The following is a 21586-nucleotide window of genomic DNA, read 5'->3' on the forward strand; positions in this document are numbered from 1 at the left end:
TATTCTTTATTTGAAACATTCATTGACAAACCAAAACAAAAGAATTATAACAAACTTTCTGTTGGTTTTAGGATCTAGAAAGAAGTTCTTCAAAAACCAAAATAATGTAGATCATTAACGTTAGCAAAAAGGTTTAAATATATTATTTTTCTCTAATCAGCAATATGAAAGGTCATAGTAATTTGCCAATTTATTCTTATCAAATTTAATGAAATCCTAATTGTATTTGTTGGTTAGAGATAACATTTTTACTTTAAGATTACAATTACAACTATCTTATGATAGAATACTAAAAACAAAAACTTTATTCTTCTGACGCTTAAGCAAACAAAAGTAAACTTGTTTTTCACAAAATAACATAACAAAGAAGGTAGTATAGTGCAGGGAGTAAAGAATGGCAGTTGTATTGAAAAAATAAATAGAATTTTGCGTTACATATGATTAAACAATTCCTGTAATGAACGTTATAACGGCAGCACGTTTTAGAAAATTACAATTTTATTTTCAGGTTTATCCTGACTTCAGATTTTTCAGGCGAGCACCAGGTTTTTATGAGATTCTTTTATTCACGAAAGTGAACAAATGAGTTCAAATTTTCTTAGCTTTAAAATGTAACAAAAATAGTACAAAATGATGATTTCCATTGCTTTACAATAGAAATAAATCCTGATTTATTTCATTTTGAGTTATAAATATCAAAAAGCTTATTATCAAATATTATACAAGAAAGCCAGCATTACAATCTATATGATGCTTAAACTCTTTCTTTATTTTGATCAATATTATGAATATTATAACAGGAAAAACTTAGTTTCGTGATAAATCAAACAGTGTTATTATACTTCTAAATTTATCCAATGACCTCAATATTCTTCTTCAGTAATTGACATTGACACTTAAAATTTAATAAAATTGAAAGTCTTTTATAAGAAAATACGAAATAATTACCACTTGGCTTTTAGGCCTAAATCGTGATAGGATTAATGACACACAACAGCATGATCAATAAAATTGAACATAAACCATTTGCTTTTAAAGCCATTTCTAAAGTTCATTTCTATGAGTTCTTATTTCAAGTGCTTAAACTAAAATACTTAAAAAATGACTAATTTGTATTTTGTAAATTGAGAAGTATTCCCTTGGATTGGAGAAGACTAACAAATTCTTGATTAAGATGGCGACGATCAAGCAGACACAGTGGAGTCTCTCCAGTCAAATTATTCTAAAATAAATAAAGGCTGTTCTAGTAAAAAAAAACACTGAAAGAGGGGGCTAAAAATAATAAATACAGAAACTAAAAATGTATCAATCTAAAGGTTTGCATATAATTTTGATATTTTTCGATCTGTCTCTCTATAATCTAAAATAAACTGAAGTTGACGCAAACGCCTACAAACAAATTTCTAATATTCTTCAGAATTATTAATGTTTTATTGAAATCTTCTTATCATTTAATGCTTCCTTGCCCTTAAGAATAACCAGAAAGTTCTCTTTCAGCCAACCATTTGCAATTTTGTTGGTTGGATTCCGTAATCCAGCCTGGAGTTAAATATCTCTTTTTCAGCATTTAAGGAGATTTCAGCTCCTTAGAATGTAGCTCTATCATTCTAAGACACTACATCGTTTTTGAGTTTGTTTATCTGATTTTTTTTTGTGCCCGTTACTTAAACTAAGGCTTGAATCCAGATTTTTAAACTTAAGCCATAGTTTGATTAAAAACAGTCTTCATACCCATCATCAAAATTATCACCCGTTCAATCTTCCTTTTTTGAAGATATTGATTTTCTTTACCCGTTAAAAAGTCGTCAAAACAGAAAACTTTCCAGGTGATTTTCATTTTTTTATTAATCATGACAAATGAAGCTTAATAAGATGTTTATGCAATGAGGTTTCGACCAGAAAATAGTCACATCAAAAAATATCTACATCCTGCTGGCTTAACTACTATTTTGATTACAAGCCTTAATTTGTCCTTTAACCGTTCAAGATAAGTGTTTTTGTTATAAATTTTTCCACCAATTCTTTTAATAGACTTTCGTTCTTAAGATTTTTTTGGGGTTTTTGGCCATCTTCTATCTGATTTTTTAAAAATCTTTCGTTTTACCATTTATTAAAAAAAAAAATTTATTTACACCCTTTGTGATGTGCATGGATGTAATAAAGGTAATTAAGGTTTCCATGTAAAGCTGGGTACACACGCTTGTAAACGTTCATATAACAGATTAACTATTCTAAAAAAATATAAACGAAATAGACAAAGCCATCCTAAAATCTGGAGAATAATTTTCTTGAATTTGTAATGACATTATTTCCTTTTCTTGATGTTAATTCTTTTTCATGCTATTCTGATTCTGAATAAATAGAACCCGAGAGGATTTGGAAAAGAAAATACTTTTTTATTACTTATTTGATTATTCTTTTTAAGGAAAATAAAAGAAACCTGAATGTGAGGATTAGCTCCCATATCAAGAAGTTTAATTATTTTCTCTTCGTTTCTGGATAAAACTGCTAGATGAAGTGGAGTGAAGCCTGCGTCATTCTGCCTTCATAGAAAGAAAAAGATAAAGAATTAAGTAAAATAATTTTTTAAATAAGTAAGTAATTTATGAAAATAATTTCAGAATTATACCTGTCCAAAATGTTTTGATCTAAATATTGGTGAGCAATGTTAAAAATCGGAGAATTGGTTGCTAACACCAAAAGATGTGCCACAGTGTTTCCCTAAAACAGAAATAGCATGTACATGTTTTTGCATAAATATTTACTTGCTTAAACCATTACAAAAAGAAGGTTTATTCAAGCAGGCACAAAAATTAAAACTGTTCGAATTTACATTATTTAAGCTTTTATTTTTTTTTGAATTTTTCATGATCCTATATATATACTGTATACCTGATTGTCTGGAGTTGTAAGTGAGGCTCCTTGAATAAGAAGTTCCTTCATTGTTTCCAGCTCTCCCAGGTGTAAACTCAGCTGTAGAGCTGTCTAAATAACGTGAATATTGTAATAACTCAAAAAAATGTTGATTACATATCGAGTCTAAGCATACAACATAATTACGTGATTCACCAAAATGTTATTTATTTGCTTAAGTCTTAGAAAATGATGACAAGAACAGCTAGATACATTTATCTTAAGCATCTTGTTGTTGAAAATAAGCAAAAATATCAACGATCGGTAATAAAGAATACTAGTACGTAGTAGAGATGTCAATGTTTAGATTTTTCTAGATTTTAGCTTTTGTTACGATAGTGTTCATCAAAAGTATAAACGTTTGAAACGTTACGTTACACATTATGAAATTTTATGACATAGATTAACGTTACGTAATGAATTTTCTGCTCTTGAACACACTATAATACAACAAGAAAATCTAAAAATGTGCAAATTTCCTTTGACGGGTTGTTTGCACATAATTTGCAAAAATTTCTTTACAAAACTTGCAATAAGTTTTCTTATGTCATAGGCTTTCCAAAAAGCTAACTTTTATCAAAATCTGACAAGTTGAAGTGGGTCAAAACAAAGGTTTATTTTGTTACAGAAGTCATTAAGGCAGTCTACCTGAGGACTCAGGCAGTTATTATTAAAGCCCGGTTTTAGGCCTAATGGGAGGGCTTTGGGTGTGTAGGAAAAGTCAGAAAATTTCAACAGCCTCAGATCAATAGTTTTTGAGTTATGTTAAAAAAACTACAGGGTGAGGGGTCAAATTGACCCCAGCAGGAATAGGGTTAAACAGTTTTTAAAATTTGTGAATGAAAGTTTTTAGCATTATAGACTTTTAACTCAAGGATATGTCTTAAAGGTACTAGGAACGTAATATTAAGTGACCCTCCATTAATAGAGGCTTGCATTTAATTACAAGATAGAAAAACGCTGGTATTTTCAAATCATCAATCGGATAAAGGTATACACGACACCATTGGTAATCGAGCATGGCCTCTTTAAAGGGAGGATCAATTGCGCTTGATATTATCATCGTGTATTTGATTAGCTTAAAAATAGACATGTTTTGGGACACTTCACAAAATGAGTAAAAAGGAAAACCACTATTGCATGGAATAATAGTTCTAAAATATTTTACTTTAATTTAGGGTTAATTTTTTCCATTTTTACTCAATGCAAACTGACCCTCCGGTAGATTTTCTTCTATCTAACAGAATTCATAGTTTGAAATATTTGAGGTCTACAACATTGGGTAGCAAAGATATAGGGATTAGAAATATAAGTTTGTGACAACAACTCAACTCCTTTAGAATTTGTTTTCCAACAGAAATATCAAAAGTCTACAACACCAGCTTGCAGAGAGATAATTGAGATTAGAAGTTTTTTTTTAACATATATTAAAAATCAGTTTTCTATTCTATTCTGAAGTTTTATAAAAATCTTTTGATGAACAAAACATAACACGCATTTTTTAATCGATAAAATATTTTGGCATTTTAGTAAGTATATCTAAATTTCTTAATTTTTCAACTTTAAACATGAACCTTGCCAACTGAAGCTATGATTTAAAATAGTCAAATAAACATGAAACACAGCAAATGTGTTGTGTACCCGTTTCGCTATTTGTAAATAATTTGCTTTATAACAGAAAATGCATATGTAAAATTTCTTAAATGTCGTCTTCCTTTTCAGAATTTTAGTGGGTTTCATTAAACAAGAAATATTTATAAGATTTGAATTTTCACTAATAGCATATTACAAAAAAAAATCGTTTGCACTTTAGAAAGGAACTAAGTTTTTTCAAATAAACTAATCGCTATATCTTTCCAACCTGATGGTTTAAACCTTTGATATTTCAATATTATAGATCCACAACGACGTCGGGTTGCAAAGCTATAAAAAATGATAATTAGAGTTTGTGCCATAAACTTGAAATGAAAACCATTAGTCTTTGCTGTCATATTCATCAGTCATCTCTTTCATTGAGAGATTAGAAACGTTTTGAAATGGTTTGATTGACAAAATCATTGTTACACTTTTGAAATTAAAACTTAGCCCTCATTACCGTAAGTTTTATGAACAATATTTTCATCAGACATATATCTAACGTTAGACTAATCAATCTTGTATTCAGAGAAAAGATATGAATCGTTTTGATTTACAGAATTACATTTTTGAAATTATACGTTACACTATTGAAATTTATAATTTGTATAAAAACTTTGGTCTCCTGATTATTTAATTAATAAACCATTTCTGAAACGTTAAACTTTTCATTATACTATTAGGGAAAGCAGTTAAAAACATTTCATAAACAGAAATGCATTTGTCAGTTATACAACGTTACATTTTTTATAAGTTGAACTTTGAAAGAGAAATCCTTTCGTTACGATATTCAATCAACTCACAATTAATTTTTCAAACGTTAGGCTTTCAAGCTCCCCATGGAAACAAAACGTTTCTTCACGTTATGGTCAAACCTGTTGTGGATATTAGAAAAATAACGTTACGTTACCAAAAAAGGCCAACATTTGAGGTATGGTTCTCTAACGTTGACGTTTAACGTTGACGTTTAACTTCAACGTTAGGTATAAACTCCTATAACGTTAACGTTCAACGTTCACGTTATATTGAATATATCCTAACGTTTTATATTATTGTAACGTAATGTACAAAAACGTACATTTTACGTTTCGTCGTTGTACTAGGAACTAATTGTTTAACAACTTCTCGTGTTTGAATTAAAAACATATACTACAAAAGTAGTTCTACTGTCTAGCCTAGCACATCTAGTTTTGCTATTTATTAAATGCAGTTATTCTTTCACTCACAGAAACAAGAAACGTACATGATTGGTATTTGTGTCAGAGGAAACTCAGCAGCTCCAAAATGCTTACAGAAAAGGATACACAGGTAAAGATGATTTAACCCTATTGCTGCTGGGGGGGGGGGCAATTTGGCCCCCCCTGTGGTTTTTTTTACATAACTCAAAAACTATTGGTCTGAGGCTGTTGAAATTTTCTGTCTTTTCCTACATACCCAAAGCCCTCACTTTAGGCCTAAAACCGGGCTTTAATACTAACTGCCTGAGTCCTCAGGCACACTGCCTGAATGACTTTTTTTCCTGTAACAAACTAAATCTTTGTTTTGACCCACCTCCACTTGTCAGATTTTGATAAAATTTAGCTTTTTGGAAAGCCTTTCACATAGGGAAACGAATTGAACAAGTTTTGCAAAAAAAAAATTGCAATTTTTTTGCAAACAACCTGTCAAAAGAATTTGCACATTTTTAGTTAATCTTGATTAGAAATCAGGTTATTTAAAATTTTGCAAAATTTTAAGCATATTTGAAATTCAATTTTTGCAAATTTGCAATTTTTTTGCAGATTCTAAAAGTAGAGCACAAGAACTTTCCAATCATGTATCATTTGTCATATTTGAACATCAAACATGGGATTTAGAGGGGGGGGGGTCAAATTGACCCCCCCATCATATTCTGGTTTTCAAGTACCCCAGCAGAGATAGGGTTAATGTTTTACCTCGCCATTTCTATTTCGTACATCAAGAGGTATGTTGAATATCTTCATGGCAAGAGAATACCTTCGAACTAGCTTAGGATTCCTCAGCAATACAGCAGTATGCAAAGCACTTAAAAGACTCTTTTATATATTCTTTTATTCATTAATTTTTGTAATTGAAAATTAGAATTTGATGTACTTTGAATCAAAGGTTTAGATTAAATTCCAAGAATTTAACTTTCAAATTATTAAAATCAAATTAAATTCGGCGTACCAAAGATTCACATGTCGGAAAAATCTCATCTAACCTCATGTAATATCTACTAATAATGTACTAATTGTGCGAAAAAAAATTTCTTTGACATTGCATTGTCATAATTTTGAGAGATTTACAAAAAAAGAAAATAAACAAATTTAATCAAATTGTTATCTTCACAAGAAACTTCTTTACACACTTTCAATCAAGTTATTAATGCAAGGAAAATTAATTGCGGTCGCGTATACTCTGCGTACATATTGAAACCAGTTCTCTCTGGGCGGAATTTGTAAACAAGAATAGATGCATCAGTGTTCTTCTAGTATCCGAGGAGGATTAAAGCATTTAATTTTAATAATTTTGAAAATTCACATAATAGATTCCTATGACCAGAATAATTCATAGATTATTTTGTGAAAATGGATTCCATGTCGGGATGACATCCGTCTTGTGTTTACTTTTCCGCCCAAAGCCAGTGCACTACAGTACAAAAATGCAAAACACCTCTGAAATAACTTTCCTTGCATTAGTACCTTGCGTTAAATTAAATAATCCACTAGCCAGATTTTTTAATTCGATCATATTTCATAATATTTCTCGACAGCTATGTGTAGACTAAATTGAACCCCTTCTCTTGTTCGCCTATACAAGTTTAAGGAAAGTGGTTAAACTTAGTATACTATTTAGTCTGCATCTTGCTATTCAATAAATGTGGCACCCGAGGTCGAATTTAAAGAATTTAAATATTCATTTAGCAGTTGGAGATCTGAAACACTTTCTCGCCCTTGGAACCGAGAATTAGGGATAAAGGCATAGAGAATAGAATATATATTAGAGGGGAATTTAGAGAATCTCTCGGTATGAATTTTTTCAGTCCCTTTCAGCCTGAAAGGAAGTGTACAAATCCTGTACATGTTCACAAATTATATGCAGTAGAGTACATTAATACAGTATGTTCCCTAGACTATCCATTTCAATTTCGAATTTTTTAAAGCTGTTAAATAAACTTTATAATGAATTAGGTGAATAAAAAACATCATTTTATTTATAGTTATAACGGAAAATCATCGTTTGTAAAGTGAAAGGCATAGAGTTTATGTGAAAAGATCATTGGTCAATTATGAAACCAGCCTATTTCATAATTTGGTTTTCTTTAACATAAATTTTAGATTTTGTATAAGATGATATTCCAGGGCCCAAAAGGTTATATAGTATAAATATGTGAAGTACACCTGCAGTATGGAAACAGTACAACAAAATGGCCGTTTTATACCTTTTTCTAGTAAATTCCCCTCTAATATATATTCTATTCTCTTTGGATAAAGGTCGGCCATTACGAACATTTAATTGGTGTGGATACCCCCAACTTTTCATTGGAGACCCCCAGATTTTAATTGAAGCCCCCAAGATTTTCATTGGAGACCCCAGATTTTCATTGGAGACCCCAGATTTTCATTGGAGACCTCAAGATTTTCATTTGAGCCCCACATATTTCCATTGGAGACCCCTGATTTTAATTGAAGCCCCCAATATTTTCATTGGAGTTCCCAGACTTTCATTGAAGACCCCCAGAATTTTAAGGACCCCCAGAATTTTATATGAGACCCCCAGATTTTCATTGGAGTCCCCAGACTAAAATTGGATACCCCCAGAATCTTAAGGGCCCCCAGAATTTTATGGGAGACCCCAGATTTTCACTGGAGACTCCCAGATTTTAATTTGAGACGCAGATATTTTCATTGACTTTTCTTGGAGGCCACAAACTTTTAATTGAAGACCTCAGATTTTATTGGGTGACTTTCAGATTTTCATTGGAGACCCCAGACTTCCATTGGAAACCTTTTAGAATTCATCAGAGACCCAAGAATATCTTTAAAGACCCTCAGATTTTCATTGGAGAACCCCAGATTTTTTTGGGCGGCCCCAAGATTTTCAAAGGAGACTGCACAAGGTTTTCATTGGAGACCCCAGATTTTCTTGGAGACCCAAAATTGGGGTTTAAAAACAAAAAATGGGGGAGTTCTCCAATGAAAAACTTTTGTGAAAATTGGGGATTTAAAACAAAAAATCTGGGGGTCTCCAATGAAAATTTGGGGGTTTCCAAAGAAAATCTGTAGGCCTCGAAAAAAATCTTGGGTCTCCAATGAATTTATTTGGGTCTCCTTTGACATTCTGGGGTCGGCAACAAAAATCTGGGGCCTCAATGAAAAGCGGGGGGTCCAATGAAAAGCTGGGGGTCTCCAATGAAAAGTTAAGCCTCTCCAACGAAATGATCGTTTTCTATAAGGCAGAAACCGATCTTTACGCTTAATGCTCGGTTTCTATAAGGCATAAACCGCACATTAGTATTACCCCCCTGATGCTCGGTTTCAAGGGCGAGAACGTGTTAGAATTCCCAACTGTTTAGTATTTATTTATTATTGCCAACTATTGTACCAGCTCAAAATTGATGAGAACTCAAAGGAAAATTCCTGGCTCTGATAATAGTTTTATTGTAGAATAACATATTGACAAGGCGTTCCGTCATCGTCGATTAGTAAGTTGTTCTAAATTTTAAACATTGTTAAAAAGAATTGTTAACAAAATGTTTGAAATATTTCATATTCTGTTTATTTGGAACTTTGAAATAAAAACTTTTTTCCTGTAGTTAAATATAAATACATTTCATCTGTATTTTATTCTTATCGTTACTTACTAGTTTCCTAAAAGATCTTGATAAAGAACCAGGTTCAGGTCTTTTTCTGCATTCCGCCTGATAATTGAACAAGTGATATAATTGTAGAATGAAAAACAAATTTCAGAGAAGAAATGTTACACACAATCGAGTTCTTAAATAATTTTTGTTCAACATGTTGATTATAAATGCTTTTTTAAAATTTGTAAAGCAAAACAAAATCATGACTAAAATAATTTTTATAATAAAATTTACATTACCTTATTTTTGTAATGTCGCCAATCAATTTTTTCGCTTCTTTGCAATTTTCCGCTCTCAGCTGAATCATTTCCAAAGCCCTAGTTGTTTGTTCTAACTGAATATTATCAGCACCCACTTGTCCAAACCCATTCATCATCTCAGAACTTTTAACCAAGCTTTTATCACTGGTTTGCATATCTAACTGGTCTTTGATGCCGGAAACTTCTTTTTCAATTTTACTGTTTTCTTCTAGCTTGCTGGTGTTTCTCGTGAGGTTTTTAATGTCCTGAATGAGAATTGGTTGGCTTGGACGGCATTGTAACCTCTGAGCATTATCTGGAGTAGCATTAACCTCACTTGCTAAACTCAAATTTGCGCTTTGATCAGAATGAATGGTTTTATCTAGAAAATTTGTTCGTGAATTTATCAATTCATTTAACTTTTCACTTTGTAGGGCGTTTTGTGGGGTATCTCTAATTGGAATCGCACAGGGGACACTTTTTGAAATGAGTAGAAATTTAAGTTTTGGATTTTTCTTCTTCATTTCGACTTCTTTAAATGTATACAGCATTTTCTCATTGGAAGCTTCCTTACTTGGTGAAGACATTAATCTTTTACTTTCTAAAGAAGCAAATGACTCCTCTGCCATAACCTGAAAATAAAAATTTGATTTTTGGAAACATGAAACATTATGATTACTAAAAGTCAAAATAAAGCTATTACCTGATCTACTAAGTCTTCAATGCTCTGTTTACATTTTCCATCAACTTCCTAAAGTATGCAATATGCAATATAAAAAAACTCTGGTCATAAATGTTTCTAAATCAAAGATGATCATCTTGTTTACTACACAATACACAATACACTTTGTTACAAATGAGATTAAAGTTTACCTGAGCTGTGAAGGACATATTATTGCAATGTTCAAGTTTTTTTGTAGTTGCATCATTGGCAATGTATTTTTTGGTGTGAAGAGTTTCTGTTTCTGGAGAAAAATCCTTAGTTAAATTTTATAAATTTGTCACATTCATAAAAATATTTAATAAACTGTGATTTTCAAACTTTGAGCTTTACTCTTTTTTGATAATTCAAAAAAAGAATTTTTCCTTGCTGGCCATTAGTTTTCATCTTGAATGCAATGTGATTGTCAAGCCTAAAATATTTAGTTTTCAGTTTTTAAAAACGAGTTAATTTTTTAACAATTTACGGTTTCAAATAAAGTTTCCAAAAGCTAGAATAATTTGAACTGAAAGAAAAAGTTCTTTGTTAAATATTAAGTATTTAAAAAATCAATATAGATGTAAAGATTAATTTTTATATTGTAAAATTGAGAACAAAAATTCAATCAAATAAAGATTTGATTTGCAAGAAATCAATTAAAAATTAAAAGAAAAAATTAAATTAGAAAAATGCACCAGATTTTTAATAATGTAAAAACAAATTTCAAACCTCTCAATAGAACTTGTTGATGTAGAATTCTGTTTAGAAGGGACATCTTTATCCGTCAGGTTGGAGTTTGGATCCTTTAAACGGTTTGTAGGTTCTTTTTTGTTTAAAGGTTCAAGAGGTGGTAGAGAAGTGGTTGGCCAGGGAAATGAATGTGATCTCGGAAGAGGATCCAAGCGGGGTAAATTCTTTTGATGAACTGGAATGGGTTTTTGGTCTGGTTGACTTTCTGACATTGGGTAAAAGTGGCTAGTTGGGTTTGCGTGAGATTCGATTCTGGAAAACTGTTTATGGTAGGTAGGAGGCGGAGTAGTAGTGAGGACGTGAGATGGTCCGGAGCTTGATAAAGGAGCTAGAATGGTATAAGGAGATAAAGTCGATGAAGTCTGGATTGGATGGATTGAAAGGATTGCATGTTGAGATGGTAGAACAGGCTGTGGAGAAGAAGAATGTTTTGAGGAATGTTGAAGTTGACTTGCTTTAACCTGGTAAGAGGCAAGAACATGTTGAGTATAAATGTCTTGATATGAAACGTCAAGTGGAACTGATGATGGATTAGATAACGGTTTCATCAATTCTTCAAATCTTCTCAGCTTTAATCTAGGCTCAGAGGTAGTTCCCTGATATGGTAAGGCTTATATTTGAAAAGCATAAAGTTTTAAAATACTGAAATGAAAAATGCTCATACCTCATGCCCTCTCCCTGGAAAATTTACTTCAAGTCTCCTGGATTTCTCACATTCTGCAGTTAAGAGTTTTGATTAGATTCACTTTTTAGCTTTAAAGAGTTAATCTTAATCCATACTAAGGAAACGGCATCCTATTGAGAATCGTCAACATTACGATGAAAGATTTATCCTTTGAATAAGTATGTTAAAGGACATTAAAATTATAGTCTCTTTTCCATCTGGAATGAATACATTTACAGTTAGAAATTTATGTCATTTGCAGAAATTGATAAAAAGTCACTTTTGCGAATCGTGTTCAACACACTGCAACAATATGAAACAACGTTGAATGATAAAAGAATGAAATACATTTTTGAACAAAATTGGGTATCATTATTTATAATATCTAATAAATTTTTTTTATCTTTTTGGAGAAAACTATATCCCTAATTTTTAATTCGTAATAAAGAAAAGGTATTTTATCTTTAAACATTTTAACAAAGTGCAATTTCCCCTTCAGTACTAGTAAAATACTTTTTTTGACTGAGATAGATGTTAAAAATAATTTAAACTTATTTTAAAAAAATTTTCCCAATTTTTTTCCCTAATATTTAACAATATTTAATTTGTTTCTTAATACCTGCATAGAGAAAATTCTCTTTTCTTTTCATATTTTCTTTGTTCAGATATTGATCCACAACAATCCTCGTAGATTCAAAAACAGCCATCAGTAACTCTGAAGAAGAAATGTAAGTATTTTTTCCAAGTGACCTTTTTCTGAATAAAAATTTCCAAGTGGTGCCTTCAAAAATAAACATTGCCTATACTATACAGAATTTTTAAGCCCTCCCGCTCTACGCAATACCCCAGCAGGGCCGGGTAGGGTGCCCCTGGCAATACCCCAGCAGGGCTGGGTAGGGTGCCCCTGAACAATACCCCAGCAGGGCCAGGTAGGGTGCCCCTGAACAATACCCCAGCAGGGCCGGGTAGGGTGCCCCTGAACAATACCCCAGCAGGGCCGGGTAGGGTGCCCCTGAACAATACCCCAGCAGGGCCGGGTAGGGTGCCCCTGAACAATACCCCAGCAGGGCTGGGTAGGGTGCCCCTGAACAATACCCCAGCAGGGCCGGGTAGGGTGCCCCTGGAAAATATTCCCTGATGTATGCCACATTTTTTAGGGTAAAACTAGCTCAACTCTGTCAAATTTCAAGGGATTTTAAAAATTTTAAAAATTTTAAAAATACCATTTTGGAATTCCTTTAACTTGGTTAAAACAATATTTAACAATTTTTTTTATGGTAAAATATTTAGAAAAAGGTGAAAAATCGCTTCTTTTTTACACCTTTTGTCAGCTCCATCTTGGAGTGGTTAACGTACATTTTTTTCTTTTTAACAATTCAAAAACAAAACGCCAATATCTTTAAAGAATATTGAGTTATTCATGTTTCGGTAAATTATATAAGCCTTTATAACTTCTACGGGCCTAACAGCAATGTCACTCAAAAACCGGGATTTTAAGCGTTGCTGAACTTGTTAATTAAAATGTCCAAAGCTCAGCCGTCTGAAAAGATATTCAACATTTGTCTTTCACTGTGCAATCTTAATATAAATGGGCATCTTTTTATGAAAAACAATTTTTTTTATACTTTTTGTTGGACAATTAATATCATCAAACCGGGTTTGATCTAATTTTTCTCCGAGAATAACAATTTCCGAAGAGACTCTCATCCTAGTTGTTTATTATATCTAAATAGTAGGGTTTCTCAAGCAGTGGATTTTACTTGAGCGCATTTGCGATCTTGTTAATTCCGCGTAATTTCGTGCAATTTCACATAATTCCGACAACACGTTGCAGGGGCGTTCTGGGGATAAAAGGGATAAAATAGATTGCAGATGATGAAACAAAAAGTCGCCACTGACTAGGACTCCAAATAATCAGTTGTCGGTTTTACGCTGTAACAGGTGTTTATGATAAAATAAAATATATTATTGTATACACTCTTAACAGAAACCCTAACCTTGTGATCAACTTGTAGTAAATGCCTTACTCCGATATTGTTTATTAAGTCAGTATATTGATCTGGATACCAGCTCCGTATCCGTCAGTATCTATTACTCGGGATACAACCTCTGTAGAACTCCGTAGTCTATAAAAACAATTCAATCTGTAACACCTAGGTACAAACTGTTCTGGAACTATAATGTTCCATCAATGTACTCAGTCCGTATCAATCCATGGATATGACATGATTACTTAGCTATAGAAGACCTAATCTCAGGGATAAACTCATCCGAGCCAGAATTCCAGATCCTCCTAGAATGAGGCCAAAGAGGCTAATACCTGGTAAGAAACCTTGTGGTTTAAGTTGCCCAACTTGTCCCTACATAGTGCCTGGAACAGTGACACAATCCTCTAATACCAGTAAGAAGATTGAGATTAATGGAACTTTCAACTGTAAGACCAGAAATGTAGTTTACTGTATTACATGCGAGCAGTGTAAACTACAATATATAGGACAGACAACAGATCTTTAGATGAAAGAGTGAGAGAACATATTGGTTACATTAGAAATCTCCTTACAAACCAGCCTACAGGAGAACATTTTAACCTTCCTGGACATGAACTCTACCATCTAAAAGTTAGCATTCTAGAGAAGGTTTGGGACCACGGAAGAAGTTTACTTGAAGTACGAGAATCTAAATACATCAGAGATTTTATGACTGAACTCAGAGGAATGACTAGAATAGAATAGTTTTTATTTAATTGTAAACTGTTATTCAGTATCTCTTTAAAAAAAAGAGTATTTTTATGTTCAATTCTTTGAAAAGTGTAAATACCCCTCCTTAAACAAGCCCCCCCCATCTCCCCCCCCATTTATGTAAAAGTTTGTTAATTAGATCGACTCCCACCAGCACTTTATACACATACATCTAAACAATTTGTTTTTGATCTTCCTGACAGAAACAATCTCAAGGAATAATAATTGCCTTGAGACATTTTTTAAAAAGTGAATATTTGCAAATTATCTTTTTTTCCATCTCATGATCTGAATTCGTTTCCCTTTTATCCATTTGACAGCCAAATTTTTTAAAAATCTTTTTTGTTTGTTAATTTTCTTGTGGTTTTTAACAATTTTTCTTTTTATCGATTTTGATGGTTATTATATCGTTAGAACTGACAAGGGTCAACCCAGACCGAAATATATTTTCAATAAATGTGGAACTTACATCTACTTTTTTACTCTACAGAGGTTTGGTCCATAACCCTCACCGAATTTTAAAACTATTGTATTCTGCAGAATGTATCACTTAGGTACAAACTGTTCATGAACTCTCTCGTCCCTTAAATGTAATACCTTAGTATGTACAAATCCAGATACAATACTCTCTGTATCTTCCTAGTCTATATCTATTTATCCAGATACAACTCAGGAACGTCCGTCTTGCTTGCTACACAAAGTAATGGATTACTCTAATTTCGTAATCAAGTAGAGTTTTATTCCAACTAATGTATATTTTGAGTTACAGAGAATGTACAACGTAATATATCTAGGTGTGTTCAGGTTTATAAATATGGTTAACATATTGGTTAACACAGATTTCTTCGCATTCCCTGGATAAATATTCATGAACTGCGCACCTGTTTTGGCAGTTAAAGATAAAACTAAGAACAGGGTGCAATTTATATTCAGGAAAAGATTTTTTTGAATTAGTAAGATAGTTTTTATGATGTTAATAAACATAGACTACATTTTTGTTTATGTTTGAATTGAATTAGAACATTGTCAAGCTTGCTTTTCTCGATTTTGCACATTTGCAAAAGCTAATATGTATGATATAAATCTAAGAACAACAACTGAAGAGAGACTTTAAACCATTCATCATCATTAATAGACAACATATCTTCACAATTTCTTGCATATAAATGCGTGATTCCAATGAAAATATTTATGATATGTTTTACCTTTATCAAATATCAAATACATTCACTGTTCACAATTTTGAGTTGTCTATATATATATATACTCTAACAATATCTACTCAGACACAGCAATGCAGGATGACTGTGTGCGTACTTTGAAGGATTTAGAATTCTAACAGGTATACTCCAGCTAATACACGAAATAACTAGTTTCAAAATGGGAATTCACAATAATTTAGGATGGTACACACCGTACTCTTAAATTTCCATCAGTTTCTAACATTTCACAGTTTAAAAACAAATATTACAAATGTGAAAATGGAAACAGAAATTTAAATTTCCCCTTAATTTTAAAATGATTCACGGAAGAAATTCTGTATATAAGGAATCACACTTGTACTTTAAACAGTGAGCAGCTGTATTTTGAGGTCAAATAGCAAAACATGGATATTAACCTAGGAACTTTGTTTCCTAACACTAAAAAAACAATTTTTTTTGATTTTTGTGTAATTTCTTCAACCTTGACCACAATTTTTTGCATTGTTAATAGGAAATCAATTGTTTATCTAGGTGTGGGACAGTGGGGCTTTAAAAAGTAAGCCGGAAGAAAGCCCCCCCCCTGGAAAGTGAAAAACTTTGATTTCCAAGAAGGGGGGGGGGGTTAGAGACTTGAACCCCTGCCCCTGACATTTCAAAGTCAATTCCTCTAAACAATTTTCTGCATACACCTCAAGAAGGGATATGGTACATAGAAAATAACGTTTGGTGTAAATGTGGTCTAAAATAAATGAATTTCTATAAATGCACACATATTATGTATAGAGTCATGTTCCTACATATGTGTACGTCACTGAGTGCAGTTACCGTTTACGCCGTGGAAGAGTCGCAGGAGCGAATTAAAACAGTCCAATGACACAAATATAGGTTGTATTTCGTGTAAAAAAATAAGCTATGTCACTCAACTTTGATGAATTGGTTTGATTGTTTTTAACATGCAGATACATGAAGTCGTCTTCTATGTTGTCCATTTGTATAAATATTTAGATTTAGTTTTAAAGTTATTTTGAAATGTTTTCTTTGCTTTGTCATCAAACCATAAAATGTAATATTTTTATGTAATCTTCCTAGGAATTGTATTTATTAATTTGGTTCTGACATATTCATAGCCGGTTCTGGGGGCATCACCCTCCTCAGAACCCAAAACTTCAGACAGGGTATCGTTATTAAAACCAGATTTAAAACCGGGTTTAATGAATGGGACTAGGAATTTTTCTGATTATGAATATTTTTGTTATGAAATATTATTTGATTCAGTTTGTTTATATTCTCCGTTTTTTTCGAATCTCTTAAAACAAAATGTTAGGACCCCAAAAAGGAAACTCGGGAGTTTCGTTCAACGATACTCTTTTAAATTACATGCTCAGTCGATCCCACAGACTCTCTTATCTCTGGTCGATCCCATTTGACCGTACAAACTATTTTAACTCGAAATATTCAGAATAATACATGGAAAAGTCCTGAAGGCGATAATATTTGAAAAGTAATTACCATTTTAAAAAAAAAATTTCCGGCGTTTCTTTTACAGTGAAACCCTTAATAACGAATACATCGGAAGAATTTATCAAATGTCGTCTTGACAATTTTTCAATGAGTTTTATACTATATTACGTAAATTTCAGTATTTGCGAAAATAAATAAAAAGCCATGAATATGCGGGAACAGTTTTAATTAGTTCCATATAATCATTTAACTAAAAAACTAAATATCTGCAACATTTCATTATATCACAAAGTGAAGAATACGACATTTGATGAATTCTTTCGATGTATTCGTTATTAAGGGTTTGACTTTATGAAAAACATTTTTAACTTTAAAAAAGGAAGTTATTCTTAAGATTCTATTTTTGCTAATCTGCTTTTACAACAAATCTATTACACAAGCTGTCAAACTTTAAGCAAGCTTTTAAAAAATAATATTTTTATCTTTGACATTTTTTTAAATATGCATCAAATTTGATTTAGAATTTTTTTTTTTTACTTTTAAGTATACATACAGGGTCGTACGCCCTCCCCCCTACGCGTGCCCAATGTGCCCCCATACATAAATGGTCTCGTACGTCCCTGTATACATAGATACATTGTAAACACGAATATAAAGCTGTGTTTACTGCTTAACCTTGCCAACTGTAAGCTGGTAATAATGTAAGGGAAGTTAATTGCGGTAGCGTATACTCTGCGTACATATTAAAACCAGTTCTCTCTGGGGGGAATTTGTAAACAAGAATAGATGCATCAGTGCTCGTTTAGTATCCGAGGAGGATAAAAACATTTAATTTTGATAATTTTGAAAATTAACATAATAATTTTCGTATGACCAGAATATTTTATAGATTATTTTTGTGAAAATGGTTTCCATGTCAGGGGTTGGCATCCGTCTTGTGTTTACTTTTCCGCCCAGACAGTAAATGTGTGCACCTCTGAAATAACTTTCCTTGCATTAGTACCTTGACTGTAAGTACTAGTTCACCGGACTGCACGTCTTCTTAATCAGAGAAGTTATTCATTTAAACACTGTTGTATTGACAGAGCTTGTTGAGACTAGAGACTTTGAGTTTATGTTTATGGTTTTATCATAAATGATACTAGAGAGGACGTGAGTCAGACTCTAATGAAAACGCATAAATAACTTCCAGTATATATATTTCTTATAACTTATTACTAGAGGGTTCAGAATAATAGTTTATATCGAGATCACACGTGTAGATATTTCTCAGTACTATGCCCCGTATCCGTTCTATCTCATTCTGTTGAATCTTGTGGAACTTATTTAACGCGGCCAGGCATCGTCTTCCACAATACCTTATTTTATACATGTGTATAATTATAATTGTTGACGGAAAACAGCAACACGCTAGACAAATCAGGATAATAGGCCAGTTAGGATTCTGGTGAGGGATGTTTATTTTCCCCGGACAATTCTTTCCCGATAGGCCGCACAAATACACACAACAGAGTAACCCCGTCTCAGAAATTTGATAACAAAATCTTTATTTCCTAAAAAATAACATAAATTATAGGTCATGGTTACTTGTACAATGTTATAATGAATATTAACAGTGGAAAAAATCTTACGAATTATTTAGAGATGGTCGGGGGTGACTTATTGTTGATCAGTATTGAAATACGTTTTTTTTAACTTCTGAAAAATTGCAGTTGAATATTTAACGAAATTCACTAATGCTTCTTATGAAAATATTTTGCTTAACTTTAATGATTTCACAACAACGAAAATATTTTCAGCTCCGTGGGAGGAGTACAAAGGGAATTGTGGGCTGAAAATTTGGTTTGGCTGTCTCCGAGAGGAGATTCAAGTTGAAGACGACATTTTACAGAGGTCTTAAATTAATGGTTAACAATAATGTGTATACTATATATTACCTTGGAAATTTTAGGCTCCAAACAATCATACAGAACAAGAAACTAACTATCTGATTATATAAAAACTACGGGGACCCCAAACAATTTTTTTTCGGGATATACAGGGTGTCCCGCGAAACATGACAGTTGGTAAATAGTTTGAATGTCTTCTTCCATAATTTGGTAAGTTGTTTAATACCAAAGACAATAATAAAAATATTATATAGGAGTCATATTTTAGTAAAATTAATTTCAAAGTAAAATGTATTTGAGCAAAAGATTTTTCAAACGAAATAAACTGCAAACAGCCTTTAATATCTAAGACAGTGTATGGAAGACAAAATTCAAAGTTATTTATTAACTGCCTTGTTTCGTAGGACACCCTGTATATAAAACTTGTCGTATATACAGGGTGTCCCATATGATTAGATCGTCAATCGGTCTAAATTATGATTTTCAGGACTAAACAGAAAATTTGAGGAGAATGAATCATTTTGGAATATTGAATAAGGCTAATATAAAAATTGTCTTGTGGAAAATACTAGTTTTTTCGAGTATTATGATTTTATTTTGACGTTAAAACTTGGAGATAATCTAATATGATATGGGACGGTTTGTATTATTAAAGGAATTTAAATTTGCTATTTTGTAAATTATTTACATCTATTTTGATTTTGAGTCATGTCGATGAAATAATGCTATCAATGCACTCAACAACAATTAAAATCATGCTTATTATATGTCTGAAATAGAAAGCTGCTATTAGAATTAAAACAGGTGCATAAAACTTCAACTGTACAAGTATACAGTATATAATTGGTTTTGAATGTTTCGACAGCTGTATTGAAAACACTTGTCAAATCAATTGATTAGAGATACCTAAATAGTTGAAACATTGACTAAGTGGAATCCTTTCTTTTTAATTTGAACTGGTGCACAAAAGAAGTGGTGTTTAATCATGTCTTCTTAGCTCAACCTCCTTCCACTATTCATACAATCTGCAGTCCGAGATATAATCTATATAATTGGATACTGTATTTGGTTAATCTGAGAAAGTAGACTCACGGACGCGTAAGACTAGAATCTTACTTAATACGGAATAAAATAAAAGCTATTTTTTTATTAATTTGGACAATTATGATGCTTTCACATGCAATTTTTGATGCTTTTTGTAACCTAACATAACCCAAGCTGCGAAAATCTCTAAAATATCATTAAGCTGTAGGAAAGCATCAGAAATGTTCCTTTTTTTAAATACAAAAGCATCAAAACTGTCACTTTACTGATGTTCTATCAATAATAAGGGATTATAATTTCAATTTGTGCTTTATTTGACCATGGACTTATTTACGTCTTAAGGATAGAGCAAGGTTTGTCAATGACTGGTCAGATCACAACATTAGTCAAGAGCTAACGGTTGTGTATAATCTCTAGAACCCCTGACCTCATCCTGAATCAAGAAATAGAAGATGCAGTTCCTACTGTTAAACAATCCTATGTAATCTTTCATAATATTCATTCACCGAAACTTTATTTTGAACTGACGGTTTTCTATATTTTCCAGGCCCAAGTGGTCATCCTGGGACAAGATATTGAAGATGTCGTTCCTACTGATAAACAATCCCAGGTAAAGGTGTATAATAATCATATTAATCATAATAATCATATTACCATTGAGAAACCAGACCCAGGCCTAGGCCAAAACGGGTTAGGAGTGCACCATATCACCTGGCGGGCTTCAGTAGTGATCTATATTGATTCTGTTAAATATCGTATACAGTGATAACCATAAAACAATGAAATATAAAGATAACATTTAGCAATAATTAACTGCATTTGATAGTTTTACTTGACACTTATAAGATCACTTATTTAGTGAAAAGGGTCTTTACATTTAACATTTGACATTTGACTTTTTAAAGTTATAACTTAATTCTTAAAGGCGTCTTCTTATTCTGGTTATTCCTGTACTTTGCGCTAGTCTCATGTTCTACTTCGGAGATAAAGATCCAGGCAAAATAAACAAAATTTCCCAATCTCTTGAGTTAATTTTAGAGAGTTGATAATATGAACTTTATCTCTGAGATATTTGAATTTGGCGCCTTGCAAATTTAACCAACCGCTAGGGGATCAGAAGGCACTAGTATCGGCTCTGGCCGCCATTTTCAATAGCTAGTTGCCGGCAAAAAGAGCACAGATTTACTCAGGAAAAATTTTCGGCCACCACCCTCCTCCCCTTTGCATGGATCTCTTTCAGAAGAGGGGAAACTACCCTCTCTTCACTTTGGGTCCTCCAGGTAGCTTCACCCAGGGCCGGTGAACAGGGTTCACTGGCCCCGGGACAGTGGCCCGGGGGACCAGGTTGACCGGCTGGTAACAACAGGATGGTCAGCAGGGTAGAGATTATTGCTTAGCATACAGCTTAGAGCCGGTCAGCAGGGTTGACCAACCCACCCAAGCTTCCGTTTGCAGTGCTGGCAGGTCAACTAGGTCGACCACCTACT

At 32.6% G+C, this 21586-nt stretch overlaps 1 protein-coding gene across 4 annotated transcripts; it reads right to left on the minus strand.

Annotated features, from left to right (window-relative positions):
* Positions 1 to 290: 290 nt before the first annotated feature.
* LOC111700417 (ankyrin repeat domain-containing protein 27) lies at positions 291 to 15832 on the minus strand. 4 transcript variants are annotated; one of them, XM_023471325.1, is made up of 15 exons: positions 15709 to 15831; positions 12385 to 12480; positions 11766 to 11818; positions 11081 to 11697; positions 10738 to 10784; positions 10525 to 10616; positions 10355 to 10402; positions 9652 to 10283; positions 9413 to 9469; positions 6483 to 6591; positions 2893 to 2985; positions 2630 to 2721; positions 2441 to 2543; positions 1139 to 1222; positions 291 to 844 (listed from the first exon to the last, which is right to left on the minus strand). In XM_023471325.1, the coding sequence occupies exons 1-15, from the start codon at positions 15728 to 15730 to the stop codon at positions 824 to 826; spliced, it is 2166 nt and encodes a 721-aa protein (XP_023327093.1). In that variant the 5' UTR covers positions 15731 to 15831; the 3' UTR covers positions 291 to 823. The 4 variants fall into 4 exon arrangements, 3 of the variants coding, with proteins under 3 accessions (XP_023327093.1, XP_023327086.1, XP_023327076.1); XM_023471318.1 differs by lacking the exon at positions 291 to 844 and having other exon boundaries at positions 851 to 1222; positions 10525 to 10610; XM_023471308.1 differs by lacking the exon at positions 291 to 844 and having other exon boundaries at positions 851 to 1222.
* Positions 15833 to 21586: the final 5754 nt, after the last annotated feature.

This window comes from Eurytemora carolleeae, unplaced genomic scaffold, assembly GCF_000591075.1.
Source record: "Eurytemora carolleeae unplaced genomic scaffold, Eaff_2.0 scaffold88, whole genome shotgun sequence".
Classification (NCBI taxonomy): domain Eukaryota; kingdom Metazoa; phylum Arthropoda; class Copepoda; order Calanoida; family Temoridae; genus Eurytemora; species Eurytemora carolleeae.